We start from the raw sequence: 23,252 nt of genomic DNA on the forward strand, positions 1-23,252 counted from the left end.
TATTGTTTTATTCTTTAATGGAAAAAGCCATTAATATTCAAATGAAGGAATCACATTTAAAAAAACCCTCTGTGTAGGAAACGGCCTCCAAGACATCCCAGCAGCAGTCGGGGAGGGACGGGGCGACAGCCCTGTTGTCCTCGACGTGACGTGGCAGCACACAACCCTTCACTGGCTACAGCAATTCATAGAATTTCTCCGTGTTTCTCGAGACGCAAAGTTCACTGGTGCAGTGTTTGCAATGGCCCTCCAGAGCCACTTCCTGGGAGGGGCCCCTGGCGGAGCCACCTGGGGAGGGCGCCCTTCGCTGCTGCTCCCAAGACGAGGAAGCGCCCGGAGCCGCCGCGCCGCCTCACAGCTCGTCTTTCTCCAAGTCGTCGAGCTCCACGTCACTGAGGTCAATGTCGTCCTCCACGGGCAGCTGGGGACAGAAGCTGCTGTCAGCCCCGCAGGTGGGGGCACCCCGGGACGCACCCCCCCCCCCCCCCGGCGTCCCGGGAGCTCCCGAAAGACTCCCGGTGACGAGCCAGTCTCCCGCGTCCTGCACCTGCTGTTACAGATGGAGAGCTAAGGGCAGGTGCGTCCTGACGTGAGCACACATCACCGCCACCTTTGAACGGAAAGCCGAGGGCCATCCTGTGGGCAGCGGGGCAGACCCGCACAGAAGCGAATGCTACAGCTTTGCCTTTCCCCAGAGAAGAGCCAGCGCACGCCTGGCTGAACGCTGCCCTGGGAGGACGATGGGGAAGGTAACCTCTACGGAAGTTCATCTTGGATGTGCGTCGGGGAAATCCAGCGCCATGCGGTGCCCTTCCAGGCAAGAGGGCAGTGCCTCAGGGAAGGATCCCTGCAGAGGCCCGGGAGGGCAGGGGTCCCCGGCGCAGGACAGCAAGGCAGGCCGCCCACCCCGCCGTGCAGCCTCCCAGCACTCACCACGCCATCTTGGCCGTCCCACGGATCTCGCACACTGATGGCAGGGAAGACCCCGCCTCCCACAGGAGCGGTGGAGCCACGCCCGAAGGACAGCTCCCTGGGGGGAAAGAGGAAACAACGTTCACGATGGACGGCCGATGCCTCCCGACAAGCCAGTCGCTCCCAGTGAGGGGGCTCAGCAGAGGGCTCACTGCGCGAGCATGGCCGCCCATGCATCTCCCAGACTCTCCTCGCACAGCAGCGCCGTCAGTGTTCCCAAGTGTGGGCACGCGGCCTGAGGGCACCACAGTCGGCCTTGAAAAACACCGCGGCCCGTGACCAAAGCCAAAAACTCTACTGGGGCAAGTCCGTGGGGTTCATCAAACAACCCCCAGAAACGTAAGTCACTGAAGCCGGAATAAGCAAGTCCATGGGATTCGTGTGGATCCAAGTCCTGAACACCCTGCTTTGGGCTGAAGCAGAACTCGGACTCTCGCAACCTTAGCAGGCACCAGACTACTCCATGCAAACACCGGTAAACATTCAGCAGTCCCAACGCGTGCCCACTGGGAGGTGAACTCTACATAAAAATACGGGATGGGTGACATCTCAGCCAGCTTCCTAGGCACGATGTCCTGTTGTTGAAAGCTTTTACCAGACACCTGTGGACACATCTACAGAGGAGCTAGAACGGGACTTGCTTTATAAACACGGCCAGAGCAGTGGGTGGACAAAGTCTGGCCACTAGTGGGCACCGGCCGTCAACCACACAGGCACAGAAGCCGTCAGCCTGGTCTACTCTGTACATATTTGAAAGTCTCCATGCTGTTTATTTAATGGCTGTCTTTAAAAAAAAAACAAAAAAAAGAAACCTTGTTACTTTAGACCCCTTTGTTACAACACTCAGTCTCTTTTTAGTTTACATTTTTCCTAAAACAAATGCTTTGATGTCATTTTATCAACTCTAAGTGATGGCTGACAGCAGCCCCAGATCCTGTCCGTCTGCCAGCTTCCACTTCCCAGTCTCCAAGTTCCCTCCAGGAGACTGGCTCTCATCAAACCAGAGGGCAGAGGTGCGGGGAGGGACGGGCCAGGGTCTGTTCCCACAGGCTGACGATGCTGCCCTCTCGGCGCCCCTCAGGCCTGCACGGTCCAGTCCCCGGCTGCGTGCCAGGCAGGAAGGCTGGCACAGCAGCAGAGATGACCGAGGAAGAAAGCGAGGCCTGGGGCCCAGAATCTCATGAGGTCAGTCAGTGCCTGTGTTTGCCCAGCAGGGTTAGGTCCATCCCAGGGTATGCGGAGTAGGACCGAGGGCTCTAGAAGCTGGGTCTGGGAAGCCACTGTGTCGTCTGTGCACCGTGGGGGTAACCTAAGATGCCCATTTCCAAGTAACGTGCCTGGAAATGGCAACCGTGTCACCCGAGTTCAGCATCACATAGCACGCTGGACAGAACGGGGGGGACAGGCTGAGAACTGGACGGGGCCGGGGCCACACAGTGGCCAGCAGGGCGGTCTGAGGGCACCTGCTGTGCGGGGTATCTCCCCAGAAGAGCTGATTCAAGAGCTCAAATTCTCTAGTTTCAAATGTGCGACTGCACACACTGCCCAGCTGATGCACACCTGGTTCCAAGCCCCACACCACCCCGAGCCAGCGAGCAGAATCACCTGAGAAACTCGTTAATGCCCTGCTCGCTGAAAGACCCTTTGAGCAGAGCGAACTTCATCTTGCGCGCGTTGATGGCTGCCATGGCAGGGTACCCGAACCCGCCGATGCCCAGCGCCGACTCCAGCTCCGCCTGCGCCCCAGCTTCTGTCCACAGCCACCTAGGAAAGCAGGCGGGTGTTCAGGGCACAGACATCTTTCACATTAGCTGGAATCTAACTGTAGGGCTGCAGGACAAGAAATGGCAGCTCCTAAACTTTGTGGAATGGAACGAACACAGAAAGAAAAGCCAAGTGCGGCTGTGAGAACGCAGTTGAGGCGCACTCTGCGGCAGCCGGGTCCTCACTCGGGCCCGGAGCTGTCCGCAGCAGCCACGTCCTCACTCGGGCCCGGAGCTGTCCTCGGAGCCAGGTCTTCACTGGGGCCCGGAGCTGTCCGCACAGCCAGGTCCTCACTCGGGCCCGGAGTGTCCACGGCAGCCGGGTCCTCACTTGGGCCCGGAGCTGTCCACGGCCTGCACATCTGTACTCCAGGACAGGTGGAGGAGAGGCTGTGCCGGCCCCAGCCCCCAAAACGCTGTCCACTAAACCTGCAGGACTTTTCCCTGGCTTTTACCTCACGTCCCACCAGAGGCATCTGGCTTGCTCTGCGTACTCCTGTGTGTGGAAGGAATTTGATAAATATGTGTTGAACTAATGGAGCAGTGAGGCCAGGTGAGAGGCACGGCTTTCCCCCTGGTGCCCGGGGAGGCGGTGGAGGTCGGGGATGGAGACAGAGGGATCCAGCCCACACCCAGAGGTGAGTCAGGAGCCACCCTTCTTCCTTGTTCTCTAGCCGTCAAAGCTGTCCTAGAGTTGGCCACACTACAAAGGAAGCTCTGGCTTGCTGGCCTGGAAGCCCGCCCACCAACTAAAATGACCCCTCTGAACACTGGTGCCGAGCAGCTCATAAACAGTCCACATGCTCTCTTCCTCCAGGACGAAGTCACGTCACACCCGAGTTAAAACACAGGCATAGCCCCCAAGGCCACATCCCGCAGACAACACGGAGCGCGCTCCCCGGCAGCCTCACGCCCTCGCATCCACGTGGCCCCGAGACTTCTGGGAAGCCCAGCTACTCACCCCCACATTTTCTTTTTGTATTTATCGGCCAACTTCAGAAGAACATCCAAATACGAATTCCTGCCTGCAGCTCCTGATTGAGAGAATTTCGCAGGTGAGGTAAGGCAGGCATCAGGGAGCAGCCGGGGGAGGCTGCGCCGCTCTCACCTGTGTCAAGGATGTGTGGCAGCACGGCCACGATGCACAGCTGGTGTTCCTCACACGCCCTCTTGGCCACGTCCTCGTTGATGATCTGCAGGGCCCAAGACAAGCCCAGCTGAGGCCGCTGGCCCCCAGTGCCCCTGCACACAGACCCTCCCAGAGCCGGCTTCCCCTCCGGACACAGCAGTGCTGCCCGGGGAGAAGCCGTGCCTGGTGGGGTGGAGGCACACGCGCGCAGTCTGTCGGCCACACTGGCTGTGCCCAGCCGGCTCTGCCCCCGTAGGAGGAGGATCCTCCTGGCTGCCCAGGGCCAAGGTGCTCACCTCCAGCAGCTCCGGGGGCGGGGCGTTGTCGGAGAACAGATCCAGGGCCCGGGACACTATGTCGGACCGCGTCCTCCCACCGTCGTAGTCCACAGGAGACTCGCCTTTCTGAAATATCTTGATTGTAGGAAATCCTCGAATCTAGTAAAAAAAATTAGGGTAAAAACATCAACTTAAAAACAACACAATCTTCATGGCTGCCAGGACCGCCGCGTAGCAGTGGACGACAATTCCTGCCCAGGCTGGATCGCGTGTTCCCCAGGGCGCCCTGTCGCTGGGCTGGGCGTGGAGCTAACACAAGGCGCGTGCTCAGGACACAGCCCAGCCCTCACGGGGGAGAAGTCTGGTACTGAAGAGCGCCCAGACCCCAGTCCCGACGTACTGGACTGGCTTCCGCTCTCTCCCAGGAGGGGCGGCCACCTCTCCTCCTGCCTCACGGGCCTGCTCTATGGACGGCAGAGGAGCCTGGCGTGTGCACTCACCCCGTATCTGCTCGACAGCAGCTGGTTGACGGTGGCGTCCACGGCCGCCAGCTTCACTTTCCCTTTCGTCTGCTCTTTGACCTCGGTGGCTGCGGCGGCCCACTCTGGCTCGAGGCTACAGAAAAACACCTGCATTGAAGCGTGCACTCCACCCAGCAGCGTGGACACTGCCACGGGCCTGTGCCAGTGGTGTCTCGCCAGAAGCGACGGCATGCGGCTCGAGCAGAACCATGGCACCCCGGCCCTTCCCAGACCGGACACGCCAGCCCCGCTCATCTCTGCACCCACGACCGGGAAGCTGCTGCCTGCCCGCTGGTGTTCAGCGTCCATCGGTCAGTTCTCTGGAGGAGGTCTTCCAGAACGCGCAGAGCAGGGACTAAAGCACGGGCTACACAGCCGACTCGAGAAAGCACTCACTTTTTGCAGTGTCCACACCAAGGAGCGTAAAACTCAACCATCCAGATGTCGTCGCTGTCGAGGACGTTCTCATCAAAGCTGTCGTCCGTCAGCTCAATCACATCCTTCTTACTCGAACTGTCGCCTCTGCCCTGTCATTAGGACATTAGATGTCACACGACAACGCGGCCCGAAACAACCCTCTCTAGTCTATACACCTGTATACAGCCTGTACGTTATAAGGAAGTTTTCAGCTTTTCTTTTGTGACTGCAATAGGAAAACTTTTCCAAATTGAGGGCATCCTTAACATAAGCTCTGCGTGGGGCAGGGGCGAGGCGCGTGAATGCATTCCACATCTAAGTTTTGTAAAAAAGGCAGGAGCACGCAGTCTTTGGGTGAGCTGTCTATAAAACAGCGAGTTTTCCTGCCCGCTAGGGGAGAGTCAGACCATTCTATGTAGGCCTGTACTCTAACGCCTTTTCTGTAAAATACAGGCATCACGGTTAAGCTACATGACCCGTATCCGGGCATCTAAAACACCAATGCAGGAACAGGCACTCGGTCCGGTGGTCAGGAGGCCTGCACCAGGCACTCGGTCCGGTGGTCAGGAGGCCTGCACCAGGCACTCGGTCCGGTGGTCAGGAGGCCTGCACCAGGCACTCGGTCTGGTGGTCAGGGGGCCTGTACCAGGCACTCGGTCTGGTGGTCAGGGGGCCTGTACCAGGCACTCGGTCTGCTGGTCAGGGGGCCTGTACCACATGTCCTGGAGGGTCTGTGTTTAATTCCTGGCCCTGGCTTCTGACTCATTTCCTGCTAACGCGAACTCCGGAGGACCGTGGTGACAACACAAGTCATTTAGGCTCCTGCCACCCACACGGGAGACCCAGGTTGCATTCCCATCTCCTCGGATCACCCCGGTCCAGCCTTGCTCGCAGTGTGTGTTTGGGGGATGGGAGCGGTCTTTCAAATCAATACAAATAAATAACACGCTTCTCCTTCCCTGTCCACTATGTACAATTTCCTGACTGCCGCACACACAAAGCAGAGCTCGTCCAAGCTCCATCGCGGTTTGCCCAGTCACCTGGAGCAGAGGTGCGCCATCCGCCTCCCCTCTGGAATCCCGATCCCAGCTCTTGTGACCTGGAGCCCCGTCGCTCTCTGCAGTGCAAACCCTCGTTTCGGCCCTGGCAGAGGGAGCCCATCGCAGCCTGAACTGCAGTCCTGGCAAACCGGCTATGGCAACGGTGATCCTGCGGCGACCACGCTCGCACGCTGCCGGCCGACTCCCTGTGGGATCGAGGGCCCTGACACCTTCTATCTTTTGGTGGAGAGTTCACCGGTTTACGTTAAACTTGACAACTTCTCCCAGACTGCACAGTGGCCCTCAGGCCTCACCTGTCTTCCGGAGCTGTGGCCGCCACTCCTGCCCCCGAGGCGGTCCTTCACAAGCTGGCGCAGGGCACTGAGCGCGGCGTCCACGATCGCCTCGCCGGTCCTGCCCCCTGCAGGGCGGAAAGGGAGGTCAGGCGAGGCAGGCAGCCCCAGCGCAGCCTGCAGCCTGCGCGCCCATCTCGGGCTCTGCAGACTCACATTTCCAGAGCTCTGACCGGCTCACCCGAGGTTGAACACCTGCAGCAACACAAGTGTTCACCCTGGAGCACTTCCCAAGGCTGCGTGTGCGCTGCAATCTACAGCTGGTAGGACGCAGCTGTCCAGGCCACCACTTGTCTCCCAGCACGTGCACTGGCGGGGAGGTGTGCAGAGGGCGGCCAGGACTCAAACCCAGGCACTGAGACGCAAGCAGCCCAAGTGACAGCTTTCTCCCTCTTTTTGCTTCTTGCTGAAAACATTGCTAAACTGAATTTAATCCTAATGTAGGAAGTAACAAACCTGTATTAAAATGCACAGACCTGGGTCTGGCGCTGTGGCATCGTGGGCTAAGGTACCGCCCGCAGTGCCAGCATTCTAAATAGGTGCCAGTTAAGAGTCCCGGCTGCTCACTCCCAATCCAGCTCCCTGCTAATGGCCTGGAAAAGCAGTGGAAGATGGCCCAAGTCTTTGGGCCCCTGCACCCAGGTGGGAGATCCTGGAAAAGCTCCTGGCTCCTGGCCCAGCCATGGCCATTGCGGCCATTTGGGGAGTGAACCAGCAGATGGAAAATCGCTCTGTCTCTACAACTTTGCCTTTCAACTAAATAAAATTAAAAATTCAATGACCAATGGGGCAGGCACTGTGGTGCAGCAGGTTAAGCTGCCCCGAATGCTGGCATCCCATATGGGCACTGGCTCAAGTCCTCACTGCTCCACTTCTGACTGCGCTCCCTGCTAATGTGCCTGGGAAAGCAGAAGATGGCCCCAATGCTTGGGCCCCTGCCACCCGTGCAGGAGACCCGGATGAAGCTCCTGGCTTTGGGCTGCCCAGTCCTGGCTGGTAGCAGCCATCTGGGGAGTGAACCGGCAGATGGAAGACCGCTCTCTCCGTAACCCTGCCATTCCACTTACCCGAGGTCTGAATATCAACATCCGCCTTGACTGTGTGTGAAGAGCCCACATTCACGTAGCCTTTACTGTAGTACACTTGTTGTAACTGTCCTGCAGTCTCTCACGGCTTTTCTGACTTACAATCAAGCTTTTCCATGGGTCTGACTGTATGAGAGAACTAACAGGGGTTTGCTCCCACATCCAGTGGGCAGGAACCCTCGCTGGGGGACCACACAGCAACACGGACGGCATCCTGGGCGGGCCTGGACCACACACGAGGGCAGGCCATCCTGCCCTGGCTCCTTCCGATACCACCGCCCTCTGAACCAGTCTATCAGGAAACATGCCGAACTGGGAGCTGCCCCGGGAAAGCCAGCGTCTTCCCACTCAGGACGGTGGCTGGACGTGCTTCTCTGCAAAGGGCCAGATGGAGCTATTTTCCGCTCCGGGGGCCTCTCCGTCCACGGCCACCACACAGCTCTGCCGAGTGCAAAAGCAACCGCAGCCAGCGCACAGTGACGCCGGTTCGAGTCCCAGCTGCTCCATCTTCATCCAGCTCCCTGCTGAGGGCCTAGGAAAGCAGTGGAACGTGGTGCAAGTGCCTGGGCCCCTGCCAGTCACATGGGAGACCTGGAAGGAGCCCCTGGCTCCTGGCTTCAGCCGGGTCCAGCCTGGCCTTTGCTGCCATCTGGGCAGTACACCAGCAGATGGCAGATCTGCCTGTCTTTCCCTCTCCAACTAGATGGTTTAACTTGCAAGTCTCTGGGCCTTCTCTTTCACGTTGCCATGCTAGATCCTTCTTGTAACAGCAAAGGAAGGAGAGCTGAGTGAGATCAGTTTTGACCATCATGAAATATTAATAAGAGTGAGAAAGACAAGAGGGTGGCACAGAACACCGACCGCTCCACAGAGCCAAGGCAGCATAGGCCTGGGGAGAATGAAGGACGGCGCCGTTAACCCTCAGGACTGCGGCAGAGCAGCTCAAGCCGCCTGCCACACCGGCATCCCACGTCGCAGCCCTAGTTTTAGTCCTAGCTGCTCTATCTCCAGTCCAACTTCCGCCAAGGTGCCTGGGAAGGCAGTGGAAGACAGCCAAAGTACTTGGACCCCTGCCACCCAGGTAGGAGACTGGGATGGAATTCCTGGTTCTTCGTTTTTTTTTTTTTTTTCTGTTTGTTTTTAAAGAATTATTTTATTTATTTGAAAGACAAGACTTACAGAGAGAGGTAAAGCCAGAGAGAGAGAGATATTCCATTCTGCTAGTTCACTCCCCAAATGACCGCAATGGCCAGAGCTGAGCAGATCCGAAGCCAGGAGCTTCTTCCGGGTCTCCCATGTGGGTCCAGGGGCCTAAGGACCTGGCCCATCTTCCGCTGCTTTCCCAGGCCATAGCAGAGAGCTGGATCAGAAGAGCAGCAGCCGGGACTCGAACCGGCGCCCATATGGGAGGCTGGCGCCGCAGGCTGGGGCTGTAACCCACTGCACCACAGCGCCAGCTCCATGGGCTCTTAACCATGGCTGGGCCCAGCACTGGCTGTTGTGGCTGTTTGTGGAGTGAGCCAGGGGATGGAGGAGCTTTCTCTGTCGCTCTTTCAAATAAACAAAAGTAAATCTTTAAAAAAAAATCTTTCAGAATTCAAGATGGGGTAAGGGTCTCACCATACAATTTATAGAAATTCCATTTAAGGAAATTCAGGCACAAAAAGGCTGTGGAGCTTGTGGACCAGAGTGCTACCAAGGTATAAATCCTGGGTTCTGGCTCACCAGGGCAATGGAGGAGTCGGGGAAGCACTCACCCTGATAATCTTCTGGTCTGTTCTTGTTGGAGCCAAAAATCTTGATGGTCGGAAAGCCCTGCACCCCATACTGACCTCCCAGGGCCTGGTGCTTGTCGGCATCAACTGCACCGACTTTCACCACATCCTGTGGAAAAACGAAGAAGTAGCTAGTTCTGTTTGCTTTTTTACCTTTACCTTTTTAAAAAGGTTAATGTTTTATTTGAAAGGCAGAGAAACACAAAGGAAAGACTTTTTTTCATCTGCTGGTTCACCCCTCACATGCCCCCCAGAGTTGGGGCTGGGCCAAGCCAAAGCCGAGCCGGGTCTCTGACATGGTGGCAGGGACCCAAATACTGGAGCCATCCTTGCTGCCTCCCAGGGCGTGCATCAGCAGGAACCAGCTGGAGGGGGACGCGCCGGGCCTGACCAGGCGCTCTGATCGGGGATGCGCCTGTCTCAGCTGGCAACTTAACCACGGTGCCAAACACTGGAACAAGATCAGATATGAATCCATCATCAAATCCATGTAGTAAAGGCAATAAAAGGCAGGTGAAGTCGACACAGGTTCTGTGAGGGCGTCGGCCTTGGAACCAGACACTCTTCACAGAAAGTCTGCCGCCCCAGAACCCGCAGACCCAACTCCGGTTCGGACATTTCCCAGGAAACACAATGTGCAGAAATAAGCGACATGAAAATTAAACTGCAGGGGCCAGCACCGTGGCGCATTAGGTTAATCCTCCGCCTGCAGCACCGGCATCCCATATGGGCGCTGGGTTCTGTCCCGGTTGCTCCTCTTCCAGGCCAGCTCTCTGCTGTGGCCTGGGAAGGCAGTGGAGGATGGCCCAAGTGCTTGGGCCTCTGCACTTGTATGGGGGACCAGGAGGAAGCACCTGGCTCCTGGCTTCGGATCGGCGAAGCTCTGGCCGTTGCAGCCATTTGGGGAGTGAACCAAAGGAAGGAGGACCTTTCTCTCTGTCTCTCTCACTATCTGTAACTCTACCTGTCAAATAAATAAATAAAATAAAATCTTTAAAAAAAAAATTAAACTGTAGAGGCAGGTGTAGAGGCAGCCTAGTAAAGACAGCTATGGAGGCCGGCGCCGCGGCTCAATAGGCTAATCCTCCGCCTTGTGGTGCCGGCACCCCGGGTTCTAATCCCGGTTGGGGCGCCGGATTCTGTCCCGGTTGCCCCTCTTCCAGGCCAACTCTCTGCTGTGCCCAGGGAGTGCAGTGGAGGATGGCCCAGGTGCTTGGTCCCTGTATCCCATGGGAGACCAGGAGAAGCACCTGGCTCCTGCCATCAGATCAGCGTGGTGCGCCGGCTGGAGCGCGCCAGCCGCGGTGGCCATTGGAGGGTGAACCAACGGCAAAAGGCAGACCTTTCTCTCTGTCTCTCTCTCTCTCACTGTCCACTCTGTCTTAAAAAAAAAAAAAAAAAAAACAGCTATGGTACACACAGGAGTGGGTCTGAGACCCAGCTCTGGCAAGGATGTGGGGAAAAGGTACCCTAATCCACTACTGGGAAATGAAATCAACAAATAAAAGAGCTGTCTGCACCTCAGACATTGCAGCTCAATTCACAATAGCTAAGACATGGAATCAACCTAAATGCCCATCAACAGAAGACTGGATAAAGAGTTATGGGATATGTACTCTATGGAACACTACACTTGATCTTAGCCAAAAGGCTGAGAAGCGGTATCTATGGAATACTACATAGCGGTAAAAAAAGAAAAGAAAATCCGGTCATTTGCAACAAAATGGATGAATCTGGAAAACATCATGCTGAGTGAAATAAGCCAGTCCCAAAGGGACAAATATCATATGTTCTCCCTGATCTTTGACAACTGAGCACCTAAAAGGAAACCTGTAGAAGTGAAATGGACACTATGAGAAGTAATGACTTGATCAGCCCTTGTCTTGACTGTCAAGGAACAGCTTACTATTTTATTCTTTTTACTATTTCTTTTTTCTACCTAATACCATTGGTTGAACTCTTAACACAGAATTATTCTTAGGTATTTAAATCCAATTGAAAATTGATCCCTGTAAAAAGTAAAAGTGGGAATAAAAGAGGGAGGAGATGTACAGTTCAGCACACATTCCCTCAGACTTACCCCTAAGGCTAAAGCTAAAAACTTTCCATGGGACTCCAAATCCCATTAAGTTGGCAGGTGCCAATGCCATCTCACTGGTTAAAGTGATCAGTTTAAGTGTATAACTGATCATAAAGATAGACTAAGAGTCAAAGGGATCACATAAATAAGACCAGCGTCTGCTAATAACGATAGAATTAAAAAGGAGAGAATGATCCAACATGGGAAGCGGGACGCACAGCAGACTCACAGAATGACAAATGCCCAAAACAGCATTCTGGCCTCAGAATCAGCCCTCAAGGCATTCAGATCTGGCTAAAAAGCCCATGAGAGTATTTCAGGCCTGGAAAGCCAAGACACTGTGGCAAAAAATGACCTGTATGAAAGATCTCTGTGAGTGAGATCCCAGTGGAAAGAAGAGGCCATCATAGAAGGCGGCACCTTTCTCTGAAAGGAAGAGAGAACTTCCACTTTGATTATGACCCTTTATAAATAATGTTGGAGTATGTGAACTCAAGAGGCTTCCGTAGCCTTGGCAGCTCATGACAAGAGCCTCGGGTGATTACTAACATAATAAATAAGAGTTTCAATTGCTAAATCAACAACAGGAGTCACTGTACACTTACTCCCCATGTAGGCCCTCTGTCCTTAATGTGTTGTGAGAATTAATGGTAAAACTAGTTCTCAAACAGAACTTTATACTTTGTGTGTCTGTGTGGGTGCAAACTGTTGAAATCTTTATACAGTATAGAGTTGATCTTCTGTATATAATTAAAGATGAATCTTAATGAAGAATGGGAGAGAGAATAGGAGATGGGGTGGGAGTGGGGGTGGGAAGGTGGTTATGGGGGGAAGAACTGGTATAATCCAAAAGCTGTACCTATGGAATTTATATTTATTAAATACAAATTTTCTTTAAAAAAAAAAAAAAAAAAAGACCCAGCTCTGGCTCCTGACCCCACCTTCCTGCTTATGTGGACCTGGGAGACTGTGAAGGCGCCAGTGGTTGGACCCCTCCCCCGTGAGTGCAGCCTCCAACGTGTTGTGGGCATCTGAAGAGTGAACCAGCCAATGGGAGCATGCTCTCTGCTTCTCAAACAAATCAGTCAAAGTAAAATAAAATAAAATAGATATTCTGCCCACGTTCCCTACAAGTTGTCAGCAACAGAACGGTGTTTTCAACCCTACGAGGCAGTCAGCTTCTTACGTCCACGGCCACCCCTGCGCACCTGCTGAGCGGCGGGGTGCCAACAGGTCAGACTCACCTTTAAGGCACTGGCTGCTTTCTTCCACTCGGGCGTTAACCGCTGGCAGTGGCCACACCTTGTGGGGGAGAAAACACAAAGAAGGTGAAAACTGAAGACTGCTCTCTGCAGTTTCTAACAGGCACACTGTGGCCTCCTGCATCTAAAGGAGGTCAGGCACAAATGAAACACCTCAGGGCCCCAGGGGCACCGTACTACTGATGACCAACGCTTTTCACAGCATCCTAATAGATAAGCTTCCAATCACTGACCCATTAAATCCTGTTTACAAGCTAAAATAAACTGTGAGCCATAACTCTAACTGAACACTCCCCTTCCACGTGTCAGGTCCAGTCGCCTCAATGCGTGGAGCTTATGGAAGGCAAAAAGCAGGTTCCTGGATCCCAAGAAACCAGAGCTCCTGGAGAAGGAACCTGAATTTATTACTTGAGAAAGACAGACAGATATATAGATAAATCTCCCACTAGCTGGGTAATACCAAGTGCCTGCAATGGTTGGGGGGAGCTTAAGCTGGAAGCCAGGAACTCAACCCAAGACTCCCTGTGGGGGCAGCAACCCGCCACCTGACCCATCATCCACTGCCCCCTAGAGCCTGCGTCAGCAGAACTGAACTCAGAGCTCAGAACTGGAGAACAGGTTCTCCAGTGTGGGCTGCAGGGATCTTAACTGCTAGACTCAACACCTGTCCCGGAATGTGCATTCCGGAAGTTCTACCACTGATCTGAGACCTATAAGGTCTGAGATCCCCTGATGTAAACGGCCCTTTTCACTTCATGGACAATGCATCTAGCCTACGTCTCCTGTGTTTATATCTGAACACCCCTTGGCAGTTCGACAAATCCGAGTTAGAAGCCTAACAAGTTGTGAGCCACTGGTGTGTGTGTGTGCATGTATGTGGTAGACAGCAGGTGTGCCTGACAGGGAGGGAGGGGAGACAAGAACACAAAGAAAAACTTAATCCTGTAAGGTCCTAGTACTTAAACTGTGAAAAATCACACATCCTATCCTTTGGTCACACCCTTATTACGTTTCTGACATTCATCAAGGTGTTTATTGTCATGACGTCAACATCCATCATATGCAAATACCACAGTTCACTTGTTCATAGGTAACTCGATTCATTTAATTTATTTGAAAGGAAGAGCTACAGGGGGGTGGGGAGGAGGGGCCACAGAGACTGACCATCCACATGCTGGTTCACTCCCCAAATGGCCACAATGGCTGGGACTGGAGCTTCATCAGAGTCTCCCATGTGGATGCAGGGGCCCAAGCACTCGGGCCATCTTCTGCTGCTTTCCTAGGCCATTAGTAGGGAGCTGGATTGGAACTGGAGCAGCTGGGTCTTGAACCAGCGCCCGTACGGGATGCCAGCGTTGCAGGCGGCAGCTTTACCCGCTTCACCACAACATGGGGCCCAATGCTTTTTTTTTTTTTTAAACCAAGCAAACTCTCTTCTAATTAGGTCTCTAAGGACCTAACAAGCAAGTAACGTGTGCCGGCACCAAGATGAACACTTTGTGTAGACTTTGTTTAGCTGGCAGAACACTGAAGACGGCATCATCATTTCCATTTTACAGAAGATGAAATGGAGGCAGAGAAGAAACTTACCGCGTATCCCACGGCCACCCAGCGCCAGTGCTGGCGTTCCCAGTCCCCACGAAGTCCCCACACCCCCAACAGAAACCAGCAGGCCAGACCTTTCAGGGACACGTGGGGAACGCCGCTTTCACCTGTTTATGCACAGTATATTTTGTTGCCCTGGGGATGCTTAGAATCCCGATCGTAATTTTTACAGAGCTTTGCGCCCCTTAAATCGAGTTTATCTATGAAAAGAGGACTCCAGTTTTAAGCCGCCATGACAGCTCACACCCCTCACTCCGAGAGTCAAGGGAAGGTACAAGCAGATCATAATGCCGTGTCAACACAAGCCCTGACTTGGACCACATGCAGGCCAAATTCCCCTGGCACTGGTGGCTAAACATTTAAGACCTTGATTGGGGGGAAATCCCTTAATTTCACTAACCTGTAACTGAAATTTAGGATTGCTTTCAATTATGACTCTAAACAGTATTCTATAGTTGGTTAGCACTAAAAAAAAAAAATCACAACTTTCTCCGATCGCCATCAAGACCACCGGGGATATCGTTAAAGATCACTTACGTGGCCAGCGTTGTGGCACAGCAGGTAGAGCCGCCGCCTGCGAGGCAGGCATCTCATGTGGATGCTGGTTCCTGTCCCAGCTGCTCCACTTCTGACCCAGCTCCCTGCTAATGCACCTGGCATGGCAGCGGAAGACGGCCCAAGTGCTTGAGCCCCTGCACATAGCTGGAGGCCTGGATGAACTCTTGGCTCCCACCTGGCCCAGCCTGGGCCGTTGCAGCCACTTGGGGAGTGAACCAGCGGATGGAAGAATTCTCTCCCTATGTCTCTCCATCGCTGTAACTCTTTCAAATAAATAAATCTTTTTTAAAATAATCCCTTCTGCACGTAACTTTAGAATTACAATGGCTGGGCCTGCAGCCGGCTGCCAGTACTGATTGCTCAGTAGGAAGTACAGGGTGAGCGTCCCTAACCTGAAAACCCGACATTGGAAACTTGTGCAGTCTCTCAGAAACCCCCCAGAGTCAGGTTTTTGGATTAGGGATGTTCAGCCAACAAAGCCCATGCAAACATTCCAAAATCCAAAACCCCCAAATTGAAGCACCTCTGGCCCCAGCCACCTTGGATAAGGGATACTCAGCACATCAAGATCGACCTCAGTATCTCAACAACCACATTCCCATGCCCTAGTTTTCCTTTGTGAGTCTACTTGCTGCACATCATACACACAAAACCTTTACTCTGAGGAGGAATCCAAGGCTTTCACTGGACTGCAAACACAGGAAGTGGCTAGAAGTGCCTGCTCTAGACAGACGTTTCCTAACCCACAGCACCACCAAGTGAAACTCCAAGTACAGCAACAGTCATCCCTGTGGATCCAGATTCTGCCTTTTCAATTATGCTGTCTGGTATCATTTCAAAAAGAGAAAGATTTTAATTTGAGGGGCAGGTGAGAGAGGGAGGGAGGGCAGGGAGGAGGGAGAGAAAGAGAATGTGTGTGCTTCCATCTGCAGGTTCAATCTACAAATGCCTGCAACAACGCAGTCTGAGCCAAGCCAAAGCCAGGAGCCAGCTCAACGTGGGTCTCCTACTGGGTGGCAGTGACCCAAGTCCTTGGCTGACCATCACCACTGCCTCCCAAGGTGTGCACGAGCAGGCAGCTGGACTGGAAGCAGATCCAGGCTCTCTGATGTGGGATGCAGGCTGTCTTACTCGCTGTGCCACACACCTGCTCCCAAATTAGTGTTCTTTCCATCCTTAACCCACTACCTCATCATAAGGAGAGATCTTAAAACTGTAAGGGTTTAGGGGCTGGCATTGTGGCACAGCAGGTTAAGTGGTATTGCGGTGTTGGTTCAAGTCCTGCCTACCCTGTTTCTGATCCAGCTTCCTGCCAACGAGCCTGGGAAGCCAGCAGACCGTGACCTACAATCTTCGTGGGAGACCCAGGTGCAGTTCCTGGCCCAGTCCTTGCTGCTGTGTGCATTTAGGGAGTGAACCAGCAGATGGAAGCTCGCTCGCTCTGTTCTTTTCCCTTTCAAATACAAATAAATCTTTAAAAAAAAAAATAAGGTTTTTTCTTCTTTCTCATGACAATTAGCTGCTTCAACCTTTATCACCAACTCAGTCTTGTGGCCTTTAACAGACTCAACATTTTGTGGAGGTTCCCATCTCTCTTCTACTTTTCAAGCAAACTGAAAGCCAGGCAAAGCAAATGACTAAATAAAATTAGATTTTCTCTAGTGTTTCCCCCGTTTCTCTATTGTACTTACCACGGAGCATAGAATTCTACGAGCCACAAACTGTCGCTCTGAATGACTTCTCTGTTGAAATTGGATGGCGTGAGCTCGATGACGTCATCGCTAGAGGAATACAGACCATTCACGGCTAGGAAGAAGGTGCAGCTCACCAACCCTGGAGGAACACACACACACACACGCGCGGTCAGTGCTGGTGCTCGCGGCTCCAGCATGGACACCTGGCACCCAGGGCTCCACGACCACGGCCTCACACGGAGGGAGGCCCTGCCCCCTGCCCCCTGCCCTCCCGGCTGCAGCCGAGCCCCGGCATCTCACTGGCCCAGGCAGCGCTGACAACAGGCTGTCCTCACCCTCACTTCCCGAGCTGCGACGGAAAAGACCCACACAGTGTTCCTGGAGCTTTTCACGTGTTACCATCTCCATCCTTAGTCACCCCGTGGAGGGGCTGTTCCCGTTGTCATCTCATGGACAACAGCCCCGGGAAACAGAGAGGCTGCATCTAGTCACGCGACCTCGGGCAATCCACACTGTACTCGCCGTGTCACTCACGTGCCTCATTTGCACACTTCTTTGAGGGGAAAAACCGATCACTTGTCTGTCCTACTGGACGTGACTTTTCCAAGAGCAATGACTTTTTAAAAAATATTTATTTTATTTGAAAGAGTTACAAAGAGAGATAGAGCCAGAGAGAGAGGTCTTCCATCTGCTGGTTCACTTTCCAGTTGGCCACAATAGCCGGAGCTGCATTGAACCGAAGCCAGGAGCCTCCTCTGGGTCTCCCATGTGGGTGCAGGAGCCCAAGGACTTGGGCCATCTCTACTGCTTTCCCAGGCCACAGCAGAGAGTTGGATCAGAAGTGGAGCAGCCAGGACTCGAACTGGCGCCCATATGGGATGCTGGTACTGCAGGCTGGGGCTTTAACCCGCTGCACCACAGTACCAGCCCCAGCAGTGACTGTTTTTGTAAGTATTTATATTTTTTAATAGTACTGTCCTCATATACTTTATTTTTTAAAAAATGATTTATTTATTTATGTGAAAGGCAGAGCTTCACAGAGGCAGAGAAAGATGTGAGCTTCCATCTGCTCTTTCACTCCCCAAATGGCTGCAACAGCTGGGGATGGGCCAGGCAGAAGCCAGGAGCTTCATCTGGGTCTTCCAAGTGGGTGCAGGGGCCTAAGGACTTGGGCCACCTTCTGTTGCCTTCCCAGGCGCATTAGCAGGGAGCTGGGCTGGCAACGGAGCAGCTGGGACTGGAACTGGCACCCGTATGGGATGCCGGTGTCGAGGCAGTGGCTTTACCTGCCGCGCCACGGCACTGGCCCCAAGTATTTTCATGTCTACCACCACCCACAGCCGCTATCAAGCACCGCCAGTGTCGCTGAATAAAGGACACGAAACTAAGCAGTTTCACGTGAGCAGGATGTGGTCTACTGTATATGTGTAAGTTTCTTGAGAGGCAGAGAGGGAGATAAAAGCAGCGAGTAAGCGCCCACCTGCAGGAACACCCCTACATGCCCACAGTGGCAGGGGCTGCACGAGGCCGAAGCCTGGAGTCAGGAACACCTCCTACATGCCCACAGTGGCAGGGGCTGCACGAGGCCGAAGCCTGGAGTCAGGAACACCCCTACATGCCCACAATGGCAGGGGCTGCACTGAGGCCAAAGCCTGGAGCCAGGAACACCCCTACATGCCCACAATGGCAGGGGCTGCACTGAGGCCAAAGCCTGGAGCCAGGAACTCAGCCCTAAGTCTCCCTCAGGGTGGCAGAGACCCAGCCCTGGAACAACACTGCCGCGTCCCAGGGTCGCCTCAGCCGGGAGCTGGGGTCAGTGCAGCAGCCAGGCCCTGACACGGGTGCAGGCGTCCTGACCGCGAGACAAACAGGCCTGCGCCTGCCACAGCGTTAACGGCGTGGTTCTCCCACACTGTGATCCAGCGTCTTCCTGTCGGCCGCTCTAAGGAATTAAAGGCAATTGACAGTCTTACAGGAAAACAAGTTCTGAACAAGTATTTTAAGAACTCATAGTTTGAGTTGGCAATACTATCAAAATTTTACCCCCTTTAACATTTTTAAATATGTTTTCTAATTACGTCCAGGACAATGATAAATAAAGCAATGTCTGGCTTTTTCTTGACTTTAATAAGCATGTTTTCCCGTTGGTCTGATGCTGGTTTTTAGATTGAATAGATCTTAAAGAAATTTCTAGGGGCCGGCACGGTGGCGTAGCGGGAGAAGCTGCCGCCTGCAGTGCCGGCATCCCATATGGGCACCGGTTCAAGTCCCGGCTGCTCCACTTCTGATCCAGCTCTCTGCTATGGCCTGGGAAAGCAGAAGATGGCCCAAGTCCTTGAGCCCTTGCACCCGTGTGGGAGACCGGGAAGAAGCTCCTGGCTTCGGATCAGCTCAGCTCCGGATGTTGTGGCCAATTGGGGAGTGAACCATCAGATGGAAGACCTCTCTCTCTCTCTCTGCCTCTCCCCTCTCTGTGTAACTCTGACATTCAAATAAATAAATAAATAAATCTAAAAGAAAAAAGAAATGTCTATCCATGTCTTTTCAGCTTTGTGAAGATCGTATCTTTTCCTTTAATCGTTGATACAGTGACTCACAAGCAAGTCTGGGATGCCTGTAGGGCAGTGTCAGTGCCATCCCAGTCCTGTTTTCACACGCTCGCTTCCCAAGTAGAACCGGAAGATCTGGGGAGGACCCGCCTGTAAACACTTCCAGAAGGAGGGCACCGGTGCTCATTTAACTGCCGAATCTTCCCTCATATGGCAATTCCAGTCTTCAGCTCCCTTCCCAACGCATGGCACCACTGGATTTTTCACAGCCTTATGAACCAGCAAGCAGGAGTGGTCAGCCGTGTAAATGGGGAAACACAGAGGAGCCCACGGCCCACCCACAGTCCCACGTGTAGCCGGGAAGGGCAGAGCAACTCGGACTCCTCTTCCCCAGCTGCCCTCAGTCAGTGCCCCAGAGAAAAATGGTTCAGTCTGCCATGGGCGTGAACAAACATCCACATTACTCAGATCCACTGCGCTGAACCGCACCCACGGCCAACGCTGTCGGGACGGAGGGACTCAGAGGGTGGGAAGCCACGGGAGGTCGTCACACACGGGCTGCACAGACTTGCTTTCTAGAAGCACTGGTGCAGCTGCGCTGTGGACAATGGCCTGGGGGGTTATCCAGAGCGCAGTGTCGGGCCGGGCCACACTGACCAATGCTAGCGGGAGGGAGGTGGGAAGACGGAGAGACTGGATTGAACGACAGAGATGACACTGGGCGCCCTGGCGAGCAGGCGGAGAGGGGAGACTCGGCAGTGGCCGGTGGGCAGAGGAGGAGGGAACCTGCCAGGGGAGCAGGTGCCAGCCAGCATTCCGTGGGGAGTAAGAGCGGTTTCTCCTTAAAGATGGGCGTGGAAGGCAGCAGATGCAGTCCAGGGGACAAACAAACGCCTGGAGTCGGGGGAGAGGGAGCCCCAGAGAGGAGGTGGGGAAGGGTGGGGGGGACCAGCAGGGCGGGACTGCACCCTGGACAACACGCTGTCCACTGGCAGCACTTACGGAACGCTGGTTTCCAAGACTCGATAAAGGCACAGAAACATCAACAAACCTCACTACATTCTCATATTAATTACGGGTCGAAAAGATCACAGAGCCTAATGTAAAACTTTCAGAAGTGGGCCAACGCTACCACACAGAGATACAGCCACCGCCTGCAGTGCAGCGTCCCATGTGGGCCCTGGCTCGGGTCCCCGCTGCTCCACTTCCTATCCAGCTTCCTGCTGATGTGCCTGGGAAGGCAGTGGAGGATGGCCCAGGTTCTTGGGCCCCTGCACCCACGTGGGAGACTCAAAGGAAGTTCCTGGCTCTTGGCTTCGGTCTGGCCCTGCCCTGTGGGGCCATTTGGGGAATGAACAGCTGCAATCCTTTCAAGTAACTCTTAAAAAACAAAAAAAAAAAGACATTTTCCATATAAGTAACTATTTATGGGTTATTACTTCCAGTGGGACCATTTTAAATGGTGGAACCATGCTAACAATCTCAATTTTCATGTTTTCTGTGTTTTGCCATTAGCTCAGTGTCTAATATTCTCATACTTTCCCCTGCCCTGAAGAATGAGTATGGCCCTTTCCTTTGAGAACCTTACCTGGGTGTGTGTGTGGTGCGTGCAGGGTGTGTGTGCGTGGCTGTGCAGGTTTTTCGACATCTGGTCTACCACTCAGAAGCTAGGATGTTTACTCTCGTGGGAGACTACACAGCCACACTCAGCTGACCGTGCCAGGCCCTGCTTTACAGTTCACAGAGGAACCCACGGGAGAAGGCGGTCAGGTAGACACCCCCACGCCTGTTTATAAGCCAGGAAACCAAGACCGCGAGGACGGCTCGCCTAAGGCCACATCATTAGAATGGACACAGTTATGTAACCCATGTCTCTAACCCAAGGCCTGGAGAATTCAACGGGCCAGTGGCAGAGGTGGGGAGTGGAATTAGGTTCTTCCACCTCTCTCAACCACAGACAGCAAGAAAGGCTGCTGTCTCCACCACGGGTCCCTGGGAGCAGACCGGAGCCACCAAGGGGGCGCGCCAGGGTCCTCCACGCCAGGGTGTGCTTCCTCTCCACAGGGCTGGCGTGACCACTGGCGCCGGGCCCCACAGGGACTCAGGCTAGTTTTTCCGCAGGAGTGGTGATGGGCTTCAGTCTTAAATTCTGCCCAACTCTCACAAAGCCCCCGCTCCTCACACGCGGTATCTGATGAGAACGTCGACCTCAACTCCTGAGAAGGCAACGCCACCGTGCACACTTAGGAACCCAGCTACCCTGAAAGGCATCCACTCTGGCGACGTCAAAGCAGCCAACAGCCACTCCCCCTCGAAACCCCCAGAGAAGCACTCGACACAGAGCAGGTCCACGCGGGCTAATAATGCTCTGTTCCCAGGACTGCCACTGCTCTGGGTGCCGAGCCCCACGCAATGGGCACGGCCCACCCAGGACCCACCACTGCTCTGGGTGCCGAGCCCCGGGCAATGGGCATGTCTCACCTGGGACCCACCATTGCTCTGGGTGCCGAACCCCGGGCAATGGGCACGGCCCACCCAGGACCCACCACTGCTCTGGGTGCCGAGCCCCGGGCAATGGGCATGTCTCACCTGGGACCCACCACTGCTCTGGGTGCCGAGCCCTGCGCAATGGGCACGTCCCACCCGGGACCCACCACTGCTCTGGGTGCCGAGCCCCGGGCAATGGGCACAGCCCACCCGGGACCCACCACCGCTCTGGGTGCCGAGCCCCGCGCAATGGGCACGGCCCACCCCGGGACCCACCACTGCTCTGGGTGCCGAGCCCCGGGCAATGGGCACGGCCCACCCGGAACCCACCACTGCTCTGGGTGCCGAGCCCTGCGCAATGGGCACGGCCCACCCGGGACCCACCACTGCTCTGGGTGCCGAGCCCCACGCAATGGGCACGGCCCACCCGGGACCCACCACTGCTCTGGGTGCCGAGCCCTGCGCAATGGGCACGGCCCACCCGGGACCCACCACTGCTCTGGGTGCCGAGCCCCACCACTGCTCTGGGTGCCGAGCCCCGAGCAATGGGCACGGCCCACCCGGGACCCACGGAGCGGCCGGCTTGGCCCGTGGCTGCCCACTCCAGCACGGCAGCTTCAGCTGTGCACTCAACACCCGCAGCGTGTCTGCCGCGCACCTGCTGGCGGGAGGGAACACCGGTGAGCGAGAGCGCCACGCCCCGAGCTGGACCAGCACCGGCGCGGGTGCAGCCAACACACGCAAACCGTGCCCCCTGGCCCGATCACAACACGCACACGCCGTCTCCTCCCCTCGCACTAACTCACCGCTCCCCGGGACCTCCAGCCCTACAGTGCTGCACCCTGGGAGGCCACCCAGCTCGTGGGTGTGCGCAGCGCGGGCTCAGAGCTGCCTGCGCGCCCGGGCGGGGCCGGACCTCAGCTTCGCCCACGGCCCCGGGCGCCCGGCCTCCACCTGCTCGTGCCCCACGGAAGGCGCTCGTAGCAGCCCCGATGCGGCTTCCGGAGGGCGCTGCTCCCTCCGTGCAGGGCCGGGCTCGGCGCAGAGCCGCGGCCCCCGACGCCCAGCCGGGCCCGGCCTCAGTCCCCCGCCCCCCGCCCCGGCCCTGGCCCCGGCCCCGGCGCACGCGGAGCCCGGCCCCGGCCCGGCCCCCGCCCCAGCCGGGCTGCAGCGGCTCCTCCCCGAGGAGGCCCCTTCCCGCCTCGCAGCCCGGGCCCGGCTCCCGCACCGCCCGCGGGCCGCCCCACGGCTCCTCCACGGGGCCGCGCCGAAGACGTCGCTCCCGAGCCTCCCCGGCCCGCGCCCACCCGCCGCAGGCCCGCGCCTACCGAGCCCCAGGCCAGCCATGCCGAGCGCCGCCCCTGCCGCCCCTGCCGCCGCCGCCTCAGCTCTGCCGCGCCCCCGCCTCCACGTCCCGCCCTCGGCCGGTCCGGCGGGCGGGCGGCGCCGGCGCGGAGGCGGGGCCGGAAGGGCTCCGCCGCGCCGTGGCCGTGGCTCATTGGCTGCGGCGGGCTTCGCTCACTCGCGGAACCAATGGGAAGCGGCCGGGTAGAGGTTACGGGTTCGGCTTTTTTCACAGGCGGCGGCGGAAGGCGGGGCCTCTGGGGGCGGGGCCAGGTGGCCTCTGCGCGCCGACCCCGCTCCGGTCCCGCTCCGGTCCCGGGTCCCGCTTGGGCTTCGCGTG

General features: G+C 55.7%; 1 protein-coding gene across 1 annotated transcript; it reads right to left on the bottom strand.

Moving 5' to 3' along the window:
- PDIA6 (protein disulfide isomerase family A member 6) lies at positions 1 to 22,968 on the bottom strand. Its single transcript, XM_062208957.1, has 13 exons — positions 22,897 to 22,968; positions 16,530 to 16,671; positions 12,658 to 12,715; positions 9,316 to 9,442; positions 6,435 to 6,541; positions 5,060 to 5,190; positions 4,643 to 4,757; positions 4,161 to 4,301; positions 3,844 to 3,928; positions 3,697 to 3,769; positions 2,578 to 2,736; positions 934 to 1,030; positions 1 to 421 (listed from the first exon to the last, which is right to left on the bottom strand). The coding sequence occupies exons 1-13, from the start codon at positions 22,913 to 22,915 to the stop codon at positions 353 to 355; spliced, it is 1,323 nt and encodes a 440-aa protein (XP_062064941.1). The 5' UTR covers positions 22,916 to 22,968; the 3' UTR covers positions 1 to 352.
- Between the last annotated feature and the right edge of the window lie 284 nt (positions 22,969 to 23,252).

The sequence above is a fragment of the Lepus europaeus genome, chromosome 13, assembly GCF_033115175.1.
Source record: "Lepus europaeus isolate LE1 chromosome 13, mLepTim1.pri, whole genome shotgun sequence".
NCBI classification, from domain to species: Eukaryota; Metazoa; Chordata; class Mammalia; order Lagomorpha; family Leporidae; genus Lepus; species Lepus europaeus.